The sequence below is a fragment of the Lycium ferocissimum genome, chromosome 1, assembly GCF_029784015.1.
Source record: "Lycium ferocissimum isolate CSIRO_LF1 chromosome 1, AGI_CSIRO_Lferr_CH_V1, whole genome shotgun sequence".
Lineage (NCBI taxonomy): Eukaryota > Viridiplantae > Streptophyta > Magnoliopsida > Solanales > Solanaceae > Lycium > Lycium ferocissimum.
The window spans coordinates 48920677-48939458 of NC_081342.1; the positions used below are offsets into that span (position 1 = coordinate 48920677).

The 18782-nt window shown below is 37.5% G+C and overlaps 1 protein-coding gene across 6 annotated transcripts in view; it reads right to left on the reverse strand.

The window, feature by feature from the left end:
- Positions 1-18782, reverse strand: part of LOC132055026 (calcium-transporting ATPase 3, endoplasmic reticulum-type) — a 91381-nt gene that overhangs the window by 18512 nt on the left and 54087 nt on the right. For 5 of the 6 annotated variants that reach the window (XR_009414530.1, XM_059446882.1, XM_059446881.1 and 2 more), the window contains 7 exons: positions 18060-18118; positions 15138-15282; positions 11240-11347; positions 6513-6665; positions 6031-6135; positions 4706-4902; positions 1395-1506 (listed from right to left, as the gene is read on the reverse strand). Coding sequence is in view for 5 of the 6 variants with exons in the window: in XM_059446882.1 (XP_059302865.1) it covers positions 1395-1506; positions 4706-4902; positions 6031-6135; positions 6513-6665; positions 11240-11347; positions 15138-15282; positions 18060-18118 (879 nt within the window). In the remaining variant the exon portion in view is untranslated. The remainder of the gene's footprint in view (positions 1-1394; positions 1507-4705; positions 4903-6030; positions 6136-6512; positions 6666-11239; positions 11348-15137; positions 15283-18059; positions 18119-18782) is intronic. The other variant, XM_059446883.1, reaches the window with a different exon arrangement.

Below are 18782 nucleotides of genomic sequence, written 5' to 3' on the forward strand. Positions count from 1 at the left end.
AGTGGTGTTTTGAACGAAGAAATAAGAAATTCTCAGGCATCATCTTGTTAAGCCTCACACTCCGATGTTTTGATTATCGAAGACAGAGAGAAATACATTTAAAGGTCATAAAGACAAACCAAAAAGTAGAAATTGAGGCCCATATATAAGAATCTACATGTGACAGTGACCATTGTGGCAAGAATGGGTATACGCGTAAGAGAGAGATGACAATAATGACAAACGTGTTGCTACTATCATTAAATATGATCTTTTTGCCTGTGATGAAAATATCATCAATTTAGTATTCCATAAGACTAGCTGGTTGGTCAGGCCTTTCCCCGGCCCACGCATAGCGGGAGCTTAGTGCACCGGGCTGCCCTTTTTAGCTGGTTGGTGAATATAGGTGCCCATACCATGTTATGCCAAAGAAAAAATTCGTTTTTATCTTATATACTTTGGAGTGTTAAAAGGGCAATGATGGAGAAGTGAGGTTATTGGCATTACCATAGTTTGTTTGGAAACTAACAATGGTTCGAGGTTAATTTTTAATAATGTCAAGTATGCTCCAGATATCCACCTGAATTTCATTTCTGGCTTGATTATGATTATTGTAGTGTCTTTCGTGATGACTAGTGGAAGCTTAGTAAAGAGTCAATAGTTATGGCTCGATGTAACAAGTCCTCAAATTTGTATACGATACAAGGTTCCACTTCAACTGAATGAGTAAATTTAGTGGAGAGTGATACTTTATCAGATTTATGACATAGAAGGCAGTGAAAGGGGATTGATTGTTTGGCTAAGATTTTGCTTCGGGAGTGAAACAAGAAAAATTAAAGAAATTTTTTCATTGCTTAGTTGGAAAACAGAAAAAAGTTTCTTTTCAGAGTCATCCACCTCTAAAAAGCCTGATTTTCTAGAGCTGGTATATTCTGATTTGTGTGGTCGGTTAAGGGTAAAATGATTCTTGCAAACTGTGGGTATTTTCTTTGGAATCCAAGGATCAAGTTATGTGAATTTCATGCCTTGGTTGAGAAACACTGCATCTGCACTGATTACAGTGGTGAATATTGTGATCCATTTGATAATTATTGCAGAGCACTGGCATTTGGCATGAGATGACTCCTCAAAAAGACTCATCAATTGAATGGTATGTCAAGAGGATGAACAGAACCTTACTTGAAATACTCCTAAAACCTGTTTTCCAAATTTCAAATTCTTTTTTCAAGTTTGAAGTTGAAATAATGGACCAATCTGATAAAACACATATTTCAAATAATCGTAAAATTTTATTTTATTTGATTGATTCTTTTAAAGAAGTTTACCTTAAATCACACAATAAATATATAAACAAATCAAAAAAGTTGTAATGCTTTTAACATACAAAAGTAAGACATATAGAAGAGAGAGCATACCAACCCAATAAACGTAAGGTCATTTTCATCATCAAAGGAGAGCGATTGTTGACCCATAGGCATTCGTTTCAAGGCTAGAGCTAGGCATCTAAGAGTTTCTTTTCCTGCAAAACTGGAGGGAAAAACATTATGCATTACATAAATATCCTTAAATATGAAAAAATGCAACAGCTATTCAAATAGCTACAAGAACCTTTTGACACATCAGAAGATAAAACGCAGAGAGATGAACAACCATCCATATAGAGGACCTATCGGATAAGTCTGATGGTCACTACCTTATTTATGTTCAGTACACTATCAAAAGCGGCAAAAGTACGAGGCTATACAAAATTCTCAAGTTTGTCCAAAACAGCAATATCACCATCTCTGATATAGTTTACAAAATTTCATCAGAGATCAATATCTGCAACATAGCAATGGCAATACTCGAGAGTAACAGAGCCTCCTGAACCTTCTTAAGAAGGAACCTCTCCTACTCAACAATGAGAAGATTACGATCAAAGAGAAGCATATAACTGCTAGAACTTAAGTTATTGAATTTTAAAAACAAAAACATTCCGTAAAGAACGCAATATATGCAAAAGGTTATTCAATGTCTTATATTACGTAATTAATAATTATGAAATCTCGAAGCTCTTGTAAAAAGTTCTTACATAAAGTTCACCATTAGCAGGGGCCAGAAATTGTCTGTCTATTAATTGGTGTCGAAGTACAACTCTGTTTAGATAATAGTGCTATCTGGTCCAACGAATGTGCACCTCACTAATCCCCATGCAAAAAGCCCTATAAAAGATCCTAAGGTAAGCAAACAAAGAAAAACAACTAGAATATGTATGTCCTTCCACCTCATTAGATTCAATCTTTAACACTTTGAAGAGAGGTAAAAATACTTTTATGATGGCAGTGTGCGGGTCACTTGTACGCACCTCAACTATTCCGTTGAATACCTGCTACCTCTCACTAGCAGAGTTATCGAGTAACTCTGTCCATCAAGGCTAAGGTAGATGGGACTAAATCACCTAGGTTTTTGCCACTGCTGGGATTTGAAACTGAGACCTCATAGTTCTCCTCTCACTTCATTGACCATTGGGCCACACTCGAGTGCAAGTTCATTGACCACTAGACCACAATCTTGAGTGCAACACTTGCAGAGAGGTACAAGGGGCAATAACTTCAAAAAACCCCACCACCACCCACCATCCCCCGCCTCGAATGGGATAAATTGATCACTATATCGGATACCCCTTATAATCTATACTCATTAGACTCAGGCTTTAGCACTTGCATAGAGGCAACTTTCTTTTTATGACGGTGTTGTGCGGGCCAACCTGCATGCACCTTGACTATTTCACTGGGTACCTGCTACCTCTCTCCAGTACGTGTACCGAGTAACTCTATCGACCAAAGCTTAGGTAGATGGGAAGAAACCTTAACCCTATGGTTGGAGGTGAAGGATCTTTACCACTAGGCTATCCTTCCATTGTCCTAACTTTCTATAGAAGTAGTTTATAGGAGAAGTTAGTTTTTGGTGCCCCTTTCTCTTGGAACTCTATCATATATGAAACGGGAAGACATTAACTTCAGTTCCATTTTCCAACGCCGTTGTTTTCCTCCGCAATTCAATGTTTCAATATCTAAAGATAACCATGTCTGCTTGAGGATGAACAAACATGTTTCTGTCATGTCTCACAACATGGGGAATTCTCCATGATTAAGATGTCGTTTATTCCCTTTAATTCTAAAATTGAGATATGCCTTGTCAGTATCAATATCCTTTTGCCTGGTGCAGGATTTCACCCCAGGAAGATTGAGATAGAGATACTTATTTTACAACTAATGGTCAGCAAGGAAATGTATCAGAAAAGAGAGGGGAAAAAAAGACTTATGATCTACAAAGAAAGTCATATCTGCATTGTCGTGACAGCAAACTTAAAGATATGTAAAGCTACAGAGATTATCACAATTAAACCATCTCCCAATTTCAAATGAAATGATTGCTATCGAATTGATACATAATTATCAATGTAAGTCCTCTTTTTGTTAGTTTTATTTTTCTGCACAATGTCAGCCAAGATAGAGTATGTGTGTATGTTTGAGGCGGTTAATGTTAAACTGTTACTCTTCCTTCCAATCAGCTTTTTTTTTTTTTTTTTCTTTCTGAAATTTCTCGACAAGAGGTGCTAAATCCTTCAATTTTCCCTCAAGAAGCATGCCAGATATTCTGTAGGTAACATCCATTTTTACATCTGCAAATCTGTGAATAATTGCACTATGTCTTTAGAATATAAAGCATCAGAAATTGTGTTAGTGTAACAATGAGAGAGACCATCTTACTGTATAAAGGACACCAGAAAGAGGCTGAGGACGAAAATACTGAGTGAAAATACTTGCATATTACCACTAAAGGACCTTATTATATGAATCGGTCATATATGCATAAATTATTATTGGCTGCACACTGAAATAAGTCAACAAAGTCGAAACATCAATTGATTGCCCTTTGATAATTGAAGTGGGTGCCAAGTATCAGATAAAAACATATTTATATGCATACAATCCCAGCACAGCAGAAAAGTGACACTTCATAGAACAAAAGGATTAGCTAACTTATATCCTCTACATATATCAAGCCCCCGGGGCTTTGGTTTAAGTGGTCAGAACGCTGCGTGTGATGTGAGATTACACGCATTATCCACCGAGTTTTGAACCGTGCGCCACTAGAGCTGCAATCAGCTCTTTTTTCATAGACTAGTTGCAAGCCAGATTTGGTCACTTTTCTACTGCTTATTCAGGATGCAACCTGTCATGCCATATACAGTTAAAGAGTTACTCATCTGGTGGGCCTCTAAGGGAATCAGCAAATCATTGAGGAAGATATGGAACACGGTGCCTGCTTGTGTCTGTTGGGTGATATGGAAGGAAAGGAATGCCAGATGTTTTCAAGGGAAAACAGATACCGTACAGAAACTGAAAGACAAACGTTTATGGATGTTGGCTTTTTGGTGTAATTCTCAGGATGTAAAGCATATAAATAGCATGCCAGATTTCATAGAATCTTTACAGGAATAGGTTTGTACAGCGGGATTCCTTCCTCTTTTTTTCTTTGTAAAAAGGATCCCTAACCAATTCTGCCTTTGCACTATCTTAGTGGTAGGCTCCTCTATTTTTAATATAATATAATGTTTACTTACCTATTAATAAAAAGTACAGGCTTTCAATCTGAACTATCTGGATTAAAATAACGCATTCACTCAAGTGCCAGGCTTGTAAACAAAATACAACCATCATAAAAAAGGAATAGACCTAACCTAATAAATTTTGCTTCTAACTGAGCTCTAATATGTGCAGAAAGAGGGACCGTAGAACCATCATCATTGCACAGTATATTGATACATCTTGACAGTATGCTTTCTGGAGCTCCTTTTGAGAACATTATCTCCATCTGCTTCCGGCTACAAAGCACACTCATCATTTTGCGATCACGGGAAAATTCCAATACAGAAACCTGCAAGTTATGGAATAAGTAAAGACGAATACTATGCCAAGCATAGCACTAAATCTGGTGATTAAATTCTTTTTCAATTGTCAAAATCATATAAATAAGCAAATTAGTAAAGCAGCTTGATCTCCAGGAGAAGGAAAATGAAAGTCATTGATTCTAAATACACCCCAAAATTAGCCTTTTCCGATTTCCTCAAGTGCAGATAAACAATGGATACCGTAGAGCAGGAAGTGGTTGTAGGAGTCAAGAGAAAGGGGAAAAGGGTGAAGATTTCTAGAGATCCAATGATAAATAGTTTTTAGGACCCTGGCAAGCTTCTATAAACGCCAAAGATCAAACAGTAGCCAAGCCCAAAAAGGGACAAGTTCTGACTTATTCATGTAAAAGTTACTTGTAATTCTTGCTTGGCAGAATTATGTTCTACACTGAATTAAGTGATTAAGAAAAACAAATATACATTCTAGACTGAATTAGCCTACAAATCTAAGGGTAGCACACAAAGGTCGTTCAAGATCTTTCACATTTTTGTACACTAATATTGTTGACTACTTGGAATTTGCAAAACTCACAATAAACTTTTTTCTCTATAGGTCGTCCAGCTCTTCTCCAAATGCCGCACATAGCGAAAGCTTGGTGCACCATAATGCTCTTTTAGGATTGTATTACTTATAAGAATCTTTACCTAAAATTCGTCTTAGCTTTTTGTCTTCATTCAAATTCTCAAGGCAGATGCAAACAAGAAAGAACATTTGATGCATGATGTCTTCAAGGAATGTGAGGATTCAAATGGTGAAGACAATTATATTCACCGTATTTTCCGTGAAAAAACTATTGCAAGAATTTCACTGGTCTTGTGAGCATTTAATAAGAGGGAGTTAATATCATTTCAATGGGAGGCAATATTTTACTACAAACCAATTGGGAAAATCATTTGGAACACTTCTAAAAGACAAACAAGATTCTAAATGTATTCGGAAACTTGAAAAATACCCCAATTTAAATAGCTCAAACATGAACTTTTTGCATGTTTCGGCAAAAGCAAGTTAGTTTGAAGATCCATAAAAATGTGAATGCAAGTCTTAGATTTCGATTATCCCAGCATAAAATAAATAAAGTAGCAACATACCTCACCTTTTTAAATTGGCTTTCCCAATAGCGATTACAATAAGACGCCCGTTCATGCTTGCTTAGCATATTTAAAGCAGAGGGCATAGTATCAAAACCAGGAAGACCAATCTGACAGCAATTGTAAGAGAAGAAGCACTGAGTTACTTCTGATTATCAGTCACAAAATCAATTCAAGTGCATGTAAAATGTAATATATTAAACCAATACTTCTTCCGACCCTTTTCATTTGACCTGTCGGAACTTAATATGTTAATTTGACTTATTATATAAGTAATAGTGAAAGGAAACAATAAATTAATGGTTGCATAGCTAGATTGATAGAAATAATCAAATTATTTTAAATTTGAATAATTATACAGCTTGGAAATTGCACAGTTGAATAATGTCAAACATTTGGGACTTCTACAAAATAGAAACAAATGTTATATAATTTGGAGAGGAGGAAGTAATAAAGTAACTACACACAAGCCAAAGCCAAGACTAACTTTTTCTGCCAGCAAACGAAGGGCAACTTCAGTTGATTCACCAATCTTCTCATAAATCCTCTTATCTGGGTTGTATTGTATAACAGACTCATTGCAAAGAGCTGAGCACATTGCTATATGAAGAAGACAAGGAAACTGAGCAGGAATCTCTAGCTGCACATACAAATTCCAAAATTAAATAAACTACTAAATGAAGATACTAATGAGAACAGAAGCAAGTAGCAAACAAATATTTTTCCCTCTAACGCTGCTATGTTGCTCCGATCCTCCGAAAATACCATCAGGTGTGAGTTGGATCCTAATTACAATAGGAGTAAATTAAGCTACCTAATATATTTAGACATATTCTAGACTATTCACAAGGATTCTAACACTCCCCCTCAAGCTACAAATTATATGTACCAAGCTTGCTACATATATATTGTTCTGGAACCGACTATTTGACCGCACGAACTTTGTGACGATGTCTCCTAAGTGTACCTTTTCTCTGACAGAATGACAACCAATCTCTATGTGTTTGGTCCTCTCGTGAAACACTGGACTCACACACAAGTTTAATTTCTTTAATCTCTCCGAATTTCAACTCCTTCAGTAGTTGATTGATCCATATGAGTTCACATGTCGCACTGTCATAGCCCGATATTCTACTTCTGCACTCGATCTAGCAACCATATTTTGTTTCTTACTTTTCCTACACACCAAATTTCCCCCAAGTAGAAACACAGTATCTAGAAGTGGTTTGTCTGTCAGAGGGTAAGCCTGCCCAATCTGCAACTATATATCCAACAATTTTCTCTTGTCCTCAGTCTAAACAAAGTAGTGTTTTGCCTGGAGTAGATTTTACGTATCTAATGAATGCGAAAAACAACACTCCAATGACTTATCACAAAGAGAATCCACGAACTGACTTACAACACTAACCGGGAAGGCAATGTCAGGTCAATTCATAGTGAAATAATTCAATTTTCCTACCAGCCTCCTATATTTTCCAGGATCACTAAGAGCCTCCCCTTGACTTGGGAGGAGCTTAACATTTGGATCCATAGGACTATCAGTACAATCAGTCATCCATATCTCCTCAAGAATATCAAGTGCATATTTCCTCTGTGAATTGACAATTCCTGATTTAGTTTGAACAATTTCAATACCCAAGAACTACCTCAATCGACCAAGATCCTTGGTCAGAGAGTGCTGAGGAAAAACATATCCAAATCCTGCTTTTTAAGGTTAGTGAACCGAGAAATCGCATTATAAAAAAAGGAGATGTCATTTGTGTATAGCCCACGAGCTTTTTCCTAAACTTATAAGCAAGTCTAGAATGGCCGAAACAACGGCGGCATGAACTTCGTATCAAGATTTCCACAATAGACTACACAATTAAGCATCAATCTTCTCCCATTTTCCCCTATACAACAACAACAACAACAACAACAACAATATACCTAGCGTAATCCCACAAGTGTCTGGGAAGGGTAGGATGTACACAGATCTTACCTCTACCATTGTGGGGTACAGAGGTTGTTTCCGATATGCCCTCGGCTCAAAAGAAACATAGTCAATGCAGGATTCCAAGAAAAATGAGACAGCAAAATATCAAGATTAAACAAATGGAGCAACACATAGTAATACACACATAAGGATAATAATCTACGCGATACCTAGATACTACTACTAAGATAAGGAGAAGAGGAAATGGAAAGACTAGCCCCCACCTCTCTCCCATTTTCCCCTATCCTTTTCATGAATATCTTTAGCATGTTTAATCAAGTGATCCAAAACACCTTGTCCCTTCACCATAGTTGTATTGAGGATGAACAAAATAGGTTCTTTGCACTACCTATCAAGGCTTCAGTAATGATAAACTGGTTTCAATTGCTGGAAACCATGGTTTTAGAACAAAAATTATTTGGTCCGAGTGATATTTTTTTCAAATACTAGTTGAAATAACTACAAATCAAGGGTAAGATACAATTACCATTGAAAAAAATAATAATCCAAGTCTGGGACTGAGCAGATCGGCAGAAATAGTGAAGCAAATTATTGGAAAATAGACTGCCTTGCCAGAAAGTGGTCGGAATCAGGTGGAACCTGGATGGGTGGTCTCGGATGGGCAAGTCTATCCACAAAAGGAAACCAGCCAAAAAGTGGTGGAATAGGGCTCACGCGATCTCACCGGACATGACCACAGTTTGGGCGGTGCGTGACGGCATATGGGACGTCGGTTCGCGATAGAGCTAGTTGGGCTTTGGCGTAGAGATGTCCTGCTTCCCATAGTGGTGTTGGTTTAATCACAACACCTATAGAAATTCAGGTAGTTGCTATCTGACAGCCGTGAAAGTCACCGGAAAATGGTATGGCGATAAGAGTATTCTCTTCGTATGTGCTGCTGGCGTCAACAAGGCTCTGATACCATGTAAAGAAATGGATATTGGGCATAACTCAAACGCAAAAGCTAACGCAAGAGGTAAAGTTTGCCCAAGCCTTATTAAAGAGACAACCCATCCCATGTTGATGCGAGACTTTTCACACGTCCCCTCACGCCCAAGGCTGAACGTCTAGAGCGTGGGCAATTTAATGAGGGGGCCCAACATCGGGAAACGATAATGGGAATGGGTTCTGTTTTGATACCATATGAAGTGGAAGAGAAAATAAGAGAACTCGGCTTAATTATTCTCTCAAACGATGGGGCTTAAATAATGGTATTTACATGTTATAAAAAGGAAAGGAACTCAATACCTAATTACAATGAGGAAATTAAGATACCTAATATATTCACGCATATTCTAGAATATTCACAAGGATTCTAACAGAAGGATCAAACACGGGTGCCACGGCATTTTTGAAGGATGCAAGCAACATATCTCTAAAGTAAAAGGGTGTTTACTTTCTATTAAAAAGCATGTGTACAAAGGCTCATCAAGAAGCCACTCGCTTCCCAGCTTTTTACGCGCAAAAGAAGTGTGAATCGTCTAGGTTTCCGACATAGGAAAACTAAATTTCATTTCTCAGAATCCCGGTGAGTGTAGCAAACTCATCATAGAGGTCCTTAGACCAATAAGATCAGGTTATTGCACACCACTAGGAATTAGATGTCCTAACCCATTTCTATTTCAATGACGCATAAATAGGACCTGTTCGAGTCCATTATTGGTGAACTAGCTTTCTGGGTTGAGTTAGGTCTAAGGTTCATTTTCGTAATATGGTATCAAAGTCGGATTCATCCATGATGTTAGACTACCATAATATATTCATCTACTCCATGCTCCAGATGTTAGAATCCCACAATAAGTCAAACGTATGAGTTGTAGTCTCTTTATATTGTTTTCCAAAACATCACCTCTAAAACTTGCTTTTGGGCCAGGGTCTACTCCATTTTCTTTACGGGACTCAGTTCTTATGAGAGCTAAGGTGATAGGAAAATATTTAGCAGAAGGGACAAATGACAATATTGAGGGGGCCTTTTAACAATTCTCAATACAAAAGGTAAATTCAATACTTCCGAAGGTACCAAAGCCTCCACCACCTCACCACCACAGGGCCAACATTGCCTTTAAGAGACCATCCTCTTTCTTTTGCACGTTGCATATTCAAACGACATCGCAAAATATTTTCGGGATGTTTTTTTCTGATTTTTTTTTTTCCGCAAAACCTTCACTTACGATGATAAGTAATTCTCACTGAAAGAGATGCAATAAATTAGTTATCAGGCCTTCAACTGTCTAAGGGGTCGTTTGGTAGGATGTATTAGGAAAAATAATGCATGCATTAGCTTTGTCTATTACTAATCCCTTGTTTGGTATACATTTTCAACCTATGTATAACTAATGCAAGTATTAGTTATACACCCTATTTGGTATAATTCTATGTAGAACTAATACCTAGCAAACCACGGTATTAGCAATACAAGGGTTTTCAATAAATGCATAAACATAATTAAAGACACAATTACCCCTGATCTTTAATTTCCCTTGTATTTCTCTCTAATCTTTATTTTTCATTGGTAAGATTCTTCTAAATTTTTCATTATTAAGCACCGGAGTGCCACAACCGTTACATTGGTGTAGAAATTGTGTGATCACTGCTTGGCCGTCTTGGTTTTCCATTTCCTATGAAACTGTTCCCTTGCTTTTACTACTACTAGAAAGTCTATTTCACAAGACGGAAAAAATAAAAATAAAAATAAAATTAAATGGGTCGACGCCATAAAACCAAATCAACTGTTGGATTGAAGCAAATTGATGATCAGACAACGAGTCATATTTGTAATTGTACAAGTTCACCAATTAAAGCATTTTAAAGTACAGAATTTCCAGCAAACATCCTTAAACATCGATTGAATGGGTGAAATAAACGAAACAAGAAAATGTGTCATTGAAAAGGAAGTAAAATTGCTGCAACAAAAATTGTGAACAAAGCTAAAGAATGTGTGGTATTTTTGTAAACAAACAATTTCTTTAGAAATTACGCTACGCTTTAATACACCAAACAAAACAATAGATAAGAAATAACCTCAGCATAAGTAATGTCAGCATTATAATACCAGCATTACTAATACACCCTATTCAGCACTATACTTATACATCCTACGAAACGACCCCTAAGAGATGGGTCACAAATACTACACTGCTAACACATGAGCAGCATTGCTTGCAGTCAAAACAAACGAAGTAATTGTCCTTAAAAATTAAACTCTAGAAACCTACAGGAACACCAATAAAAAGGAATACCTGGGCTCCCAAGCTGTCAATTACAAAACCTTCTGGTGCATAGGTTGTGCCACTAACAATGTATTCAGAGGCCACTGGACCATTATTTAATGAATGAAGCACACAAATCTGAACAGAAAAATATATATGCCAAAAATTCATTAGCAAGTGAACACTATAAGTCAAAGAAACTTAGAGACTATCGAACAATCCCTAATATTGCAGGTACCAAAAGTTGGAAATGAATACTGCGTGCTCTTCAAATCTAGAGTTCATAATTTCTTGTGCTGACGAAAAGCACTGACAAAATATCTGCATTATATTCATTTTGCTTCTTTGAACCTATTTCATTCTAATATTCTCTAACGCTACAAGTTCTCTACATTTTCAACTGACATACAAAGAACACAAGATCAGAAAGACTCCAAGCAGAAGTTGGACCTAAATAAGCTTACCAACATGACTGAGTCTTAATTTCAACTACTTAGTATCTCCTATATGGATCTTTTTCTTCAATTGCATCTTATTTGTTGCTAAATTTGTAGGTATTCCAAGATATTTTAGCTCTTTCGAGATAACCTCCAATGATTTTAGAATCTCATCCCTTTTTAACATCTTCAACTATCATCGTTTCACATATTCTCAAAAAGAATTATCATCGTTTCACATATTCCCAAAAAGAATTATCATCGTTTCACAAGTATGGACCATTAAATCTATGGTCTACGCAAAACAAGCCCAAACCATCTCAAGGGTATTTTTCTCAGCTTATCTCTATGTATGTTACTTGTACTTACTGTCAATAGTGTAATTATTTCTATTATCATCAAATCTTGTATAACTGCACATCCATCTTAACATTGTATTCCTGCAACACTCATCTTGGGGAAATATTTGACCTTAAAGGGTCATTCCTCAATCCTATATAATATTCCTGCTCTTATAACAATTCTACAGAACTTGCCTTTCAACGTCGACAGGTATCCTCCAAATCGGTAACATTTCAATAGACTTCTCTATTTAAACCATCTTATATTAATTCTATGTGTTACATCTTCATCTAAGTCATACCATTCTCGTGGAACTTCGAGCCAAAACATCTAAATTGTCTACATTTTGTAACGACTCGTTTGGTCGCTATTGCATTTCCGACACTTTTGACCCTTTCCCGAGCTTGGTGAGCTCACTTTTGACCCGAGGGGACCGTTGACACGCTTCCCGAGGTGTTTAGATTTGATTCGGGCGACTTTTTGTGAAATTTTGGCTTTAAGCGAAAAAGAGTTGACTCAAAGTTGACTTTTGGGTAAACGGACCTTTTTCGGAGTCCGTCGACTCCGAGAGGTCCGGAAGGTCTTTTAGAACTTGTGTGTATATCTGGTTCGATTCCCAATGCACTCGGATGCATTTTGGGACTTGGGTTGGAAAATTGGAATCGAGGTATCGGGTGTTGACTAGGTCAACGAGACCTCCGTTGGGAATTCCGAGGCCACGAGTGTGTTCGTAGCGTGTTTTTATGTGTGTCTGAGTATATGGTGCCCGCTTTGGCGGCACCAGCACCGCGGCAGCGGTACCGCTATAGTGGTCACCCTGCCGCTGAAGCGGCCCGTGCCATTTAGGCATGACCGCTGTAGCGGTCAAGGGACCGCTGGGGCGGCACCGCTGAAGCGGTCTGAGTGACCGCGGAAGCGGTGATCGGGCAGTGACTGGGGCAGTTAATGATATAAAACCCCAAGTCTTTTCATTCATTTATTATTCCGAAAGTGGTTCATATGGGGAGAAATTCTAGAGGATTCTTGAAGAAGATTCTTGGTGGTAAGTCCTCCTAATCTCCTGCTAATTCATTACTCCTAATCATCTTAGAATCCCTTTTTTCCTTATTAGCTCATTAGTAATGGAAGATTCTATCTAGGCTTCTAAATGATGAAATTGATTGGGTTTATGCTAGATTATGATGTATCTAAGGTTGTTAATCCTATACCTTCCATTATTAGCGTCGAATTCTTGAATTTAGGAGTTAGGGTTTATACCCAAAATTGGGGGTTTTGCTTGGATTTTGAAATTGAGTGAATCCTTGAGTTAATTTAGCAATTAGTTGATGGGTTTTGACCAATTAGTGTTTAATTGGATAATTTACCCCCAAATTTCCTGTTTTTCCCTTGTGGGCCCCGTTTCCCAATTCCTAGGGTTGGGTTTTGATCCAATTTGATCGATAGCAATATAGGTGTCGATCTTCATTATTTCTAATCTAGATTTCGAATATGAATAGACTTTCTTGATTTTGACGCTCAGCGGAAGGGCAAGGCTAAGGAGTGATTGCTGGTGCATTGTTGTTCGGCCATCCAGGTATGCTATGGCTTACCCTTGGTGAGAGTTCATGTAGCGAAGCATATATTTAGATGATATTCTAGGAGAAAGCATGTAAACTTTCGGGTATGAAGTTGAGTTGAATATTGTCTTAGGTTGGGCCCTGTTGTGTGATTGGAGCTAGTCACCCCGTTATCTTGAGACTTGATTTGTTCTATTATTGTGGGCTTGATGCCGCGTAGTGATAGTAAATATTGGAGACTATTGATCTATCTTGTTCATGATATTGAGGTACCTCACTTGTTGATGGTTGATACGAGGATAGTATTCTATATGACCTGTGTAGTCTTTCATGATATTGTTGGCGTATCCATGCTTGGTACTTGTGATATTGATCTTGTTATTGATATTGGCTCATACATTGCACGTTTTCTCATCCTTCATGATATATTGTTGATACATTGATGATACTTGAGGAAACATTGTGATGAGCTAGGCTCAGTTTGCATGAGTTATGTGAGAAGTCCGATATCCGATGGTTGGCCCGGAATCGTGGATTGAGTGGAGTGATGTGAGAGTCCGATATCCGACGGCTGTCCCGGAATCGTGGATTGAGTGAGGTACATGGACTTCGCAGGTCCCCCATGGGTTGTGCTACCGGGACCTCGATACTTCCGTCCGGACCTCGATACTTCATACATTATTCAATTGCATGGCATTATGGGTATATTGTGATGATCTGGTGATTTTCTTGTGTTGTTTGGTTTCGGATTGGATATATTGAGACTTGGCGCACTTGGGTGTAGATGCTTCAACCTAGATGATGACGTGTACTTGGTTCTGACTTGTGTTTGACTTATACTTGTTGATTTATCTGCTTATCTTGCTATATTGTCTGGACTATATTAGCTAAACGTAATCGGCCAATGATACCTACCAGTACTGTGGTTTTGTACTGACCTGCACTTGCTGCATTAAGAATGCAGAATTCCAGGTTGGATCTACTTCTGTTTCTCGTGGCTGATAGTCGCTCCGAGATTTGCTTAGAGTCTACAGGGTGAGCACGAGACGTCCGCCGCTTAGAAGATTCTATTTTATTTATGTCTTATTTTCTATTCCGAGACATATTCAGTGTTGATGTATTATTGATATTCCAGACTTGTAGATTCTAGTTAGATGTTCTTGTATGGATTAGACCAGATGCTGGGGTGTATTTTCTTATTTCCACACTTGTTCTATATTATTATCGTCAGACTTACGTGATTTATTCTCTTCCGCTTGTTTAGTTGTTTATTTACGTTTTTACTATCGTTGGGCTGAGGGTTCGCTTACCGAGGTGGGAAAGATAGGTGCCCGCATGACTTGGCTAAATTGGGTCGTGACACATTTACTCTCCTCAACCCCAGCTGATCTCACATCACCATCACCCTCTATGTTTGCTTAATTCCCAGTGCATATATTCTATTATACTCCAACTTATCCTAACATCCTCACTCTCTGGATCTCTCCTGCCTAGTAGAAAAACTACTTTTGGAGGATAAGCCATTTGGGAAGAAAGGGAATGCAGAAAATGATTAAAAAGTAAAACAAATAGCGTAAACAGTTTACAACATACCTTTGACACAGACATCATATTTGTTGTGAGAGTGCCAGTCTTATCACTGCAGATTACTGTCGTGCAGCCCAAGGTTTCCACAGACGGTAAGGATCTCACAATAGCATTTAAACGAGCCATTCGCTTTGTCCCAAGGGCCAAACACCTGCCATAATCAGATAAAGGTTCATAGGATTCTCTACCTTTCTTTTCTTTTCCTTCTCTTTTTTTTTTTTTTTTTTGGGGGGGGGTTGGGGGGGGGGGGGGCGATGGGAGGTAGAGGAGATTGAAAAAAGCATAAAATTGACCTAAGAAACAAAAATGTATATGTGAGCAGCATACCAAAACAGTAACAAAGCATGTCGGGAATTATACACTGACAGATAAAATATTTTAAAAAAAGTAATGGCCAGGGTATGATCTAAAAATGAGGGGACAGAAATTTCTCTAAAAGAAAACCCAAAAAGAGTAAAATCTGCTTTCTTCTGGTGCCTCTATTTTAGACCACTTTCAATTTATCATATAAACAAACATGCAGGGACAGTATCATCTTCCACTAATTATCTCAGAAAGAAATATGTCGGGATACTCTCATTGTTTTACAACAACAACAAAGTGTTGAAGGAAACACACTCAAGATTCTGTAACAAACTCAATATAACAAAATTAAAAAAAGGACTCCTTTCTTTCAACTTTCCCAGTACTAGATTATAGTTAAGAATGTTGTAAGAAAATATTGTAGATGATATTATGTTTCAATTAAGATTAGTCAAAAATCAAAATTAAATTGATTGATAATGTAATTAGGTAGAATATTTCCTATCTTAGAACTTGTATATTCACCATTTAAGACCCAGTAGCTTGGGGAAAAAAGCAAGCTGAGTTTCTAGCAAATCTCTCTTCTATGGTCTTACTTTCTCACGTGGTATCGAGCAGGCAAGAGGCCATGGATTAAAATATCATCACCACCCAAAAAAAGCAAAAATTTATTCCACGAGTTCGACCCATGAAAAAGAATCAGGTTCACACATGAGGGAACGTGTTGAGACTCAATATAATTAATTAATTAAAAAGTGTGGTCTCTTTAACAACTTAAGCTTTTAGATGAGATGGTCACACAAATCAACATGATATTGGAGCTTAACTACTCAATAACATTTCAAAAGACTGTTGTCATACAGGAATGCAGTACGAGACAGTACATTAGTACTAGACGTGAATAACATGATGGACTTTATTACCTTATGCTTGCTAAATCACTCACACCTTGTCCTCATTCCACAGCTTCTCGTGTTACTGATATACCCAATTTATTACATAGATTGTTGGGACATTCTAGTTTATCGAAACTTTATGAGTGAAAAGATACTCTGAGGAGACGTTAAAAAATTCGTAAAATCAAAGGATAAACTTACTGATATTTTTACCAAGTCCTCACTGACTTTCGTATCAGTTACATTTGTAACAAGCTTGGTACACACGACTTGTCAAGATTATCATACGAATAATGTACATGACATCATGTATCAATTAGGATGGTCAGAAGTAATGATTAGACTGATTATGTAATTAGGTAAAACCATCCTATCTTAGCACCTGTATATTCACTACTTAAGACCCCATAGCTTGAGGGGATAATCAAGTTGAGTTTCTCTTCATTCTCTCTTCGTTTGTCTTACCCCGTCACTATTATATTTAACATTTATATGTTAAATAAATAGCAATCTAACTAAATTGTGAAAATAATGTTTGTCATCTTCATCCTTCCATGCTAGTAGTCGTAGTATTATCCTTGTAGTTACTTGTCCTTCGACTTCTGTTATTATCTGTTGTCTCTTGTACTTCTATATTGTATATTTTGTGGTAGTTATTGTTCCTTTTTTTCAGATTGCTTGTCATGCTTTATATAGCATTTTGCCATGGCTTCTTCAATTTTGTTATTTCTTTTTCTGGACTACTTTGAATTGCTTTCTTGAGCCGAGAGTCTATCTAAAACAGCCTCTCCACCTCCAAAGGTAGGGGTAAGGTCTGCGTACACTCTACCCTTACCAGATCCCACTTTGTGGGATTATTCTGGGTATGTTGTTGCTGTTGTTGTACTACTGTTTGTCATCTTCCACTTAAGTTGCTCGGACTCTCCAAAAATGTTGCCACACCCGTGACGGATCCTCCAAAAAAATGCACTACTTCTGGAGGATCTGACACGCACCGGTCGACATTTTTGATGAGTCCAAGCAACATAGTCTTCCACTACTATCATAGGCAATGCTTTAGTGTCCAAGAGAAAGAGAACGGAGAGGAGAAAGTATGGTGGTCGTTTCCCCATCAGCATGTACCTAAAACCAAAAGTCAGCCTTAAGGTTTACTGTCCTCTTTATCTAAAACGGGGCTGCCCTACGTGTTGGAGAGATGAAAACAACTTATTAGCACACTAAGCGACAACTTTCTGGCAGCATATCAGAATGGACAGAGAACTTAAACAAAGAGGATAATGGCTACTTGTAATATGCAAAGCACTTACTCAACAGATAAATAGAGAAACTGTAACAAGCATGGCTTATCTTTGAAGCCGACAACAAGGAATACACAGTTCAATTGACAAAAATCATTTTATTCGCATACTGATCAGAAAATAAATCTTAAGCCATGAGACACTTGTAAAAAAAAATTAAAAGTGTATTCTCTGCACAGCGGACTAACTGAGACGTCACTCTTTTTGCTTAACCCATAAGGAAAATGACTTTTGCATAGGGTTCCAGAAGTAACATCTTGGTGGCAAATTTCTTAGTGCTTCTACCCCTTAAGTTTGTTTTTCCTTTGAAAACATTATGTAAGGATAATAACATCCATGCAAGTATCCCAGCTGAAAAATACCCAGACATCTTATAAAAAACTTTTCCAGACACCAGCTTACGAATTCAAAGAATTTGGTTTCACACTCACGTTGTAACAACAGCAGGAAGCCCTTCGGGGATTGCTGCAACAGCCAGGGCAACTGCAATCTAAACAAAGAAGACAGAAATATGAGTCGTCAGCTGTATAGTCAAAACCCAAATCAGCCCATGTAAAGAATTCGAATGAACCAAGGACAAAAAAGGACTTACCATATAAAAGAATAACAAGCATACTACTCCCTCCATTTCAATTTATGTGAACCTATTTCCTTATAGGGTCCGTGCCAAAAAGAATGATCCCTTTCTATATTTGGAAACAATTTACCTTTATGCAATGATTTATAGCCACACAAAATATATGTAACGCATTTAACATCACAAGTTTAAACGTCTTTTCTTCTTTCCTAAACCCCGTGCCCAGTCAAATAGGTTCACATAAATTGAAACAGAGGGAGTATGCTCATTAATGAACCAACCAAATAATTTCCACTAAAATATCACTCATAATGGAAATAACTGTTCAAACTCGCTAATCTTGTAATCTAAGCATCATTCCTGTGAATTGTTTAATAGCTTTGTACTAGGCGTGTAAAATGAAAGGATCGGCTTGTGAACTGCTGGCTCGCCTTGGTTTTGGCTTGACCAAGCTGGCAAGCTCCTCCTTTCAAACTTGAGCCAGTTCAAGTAACAAATACAGATTTCATCTAAACAAGGGTATTTACTTTGAGTCACTGTGAAGGTAACTGAAAGAAATCAATCAAGAAATCTGGAA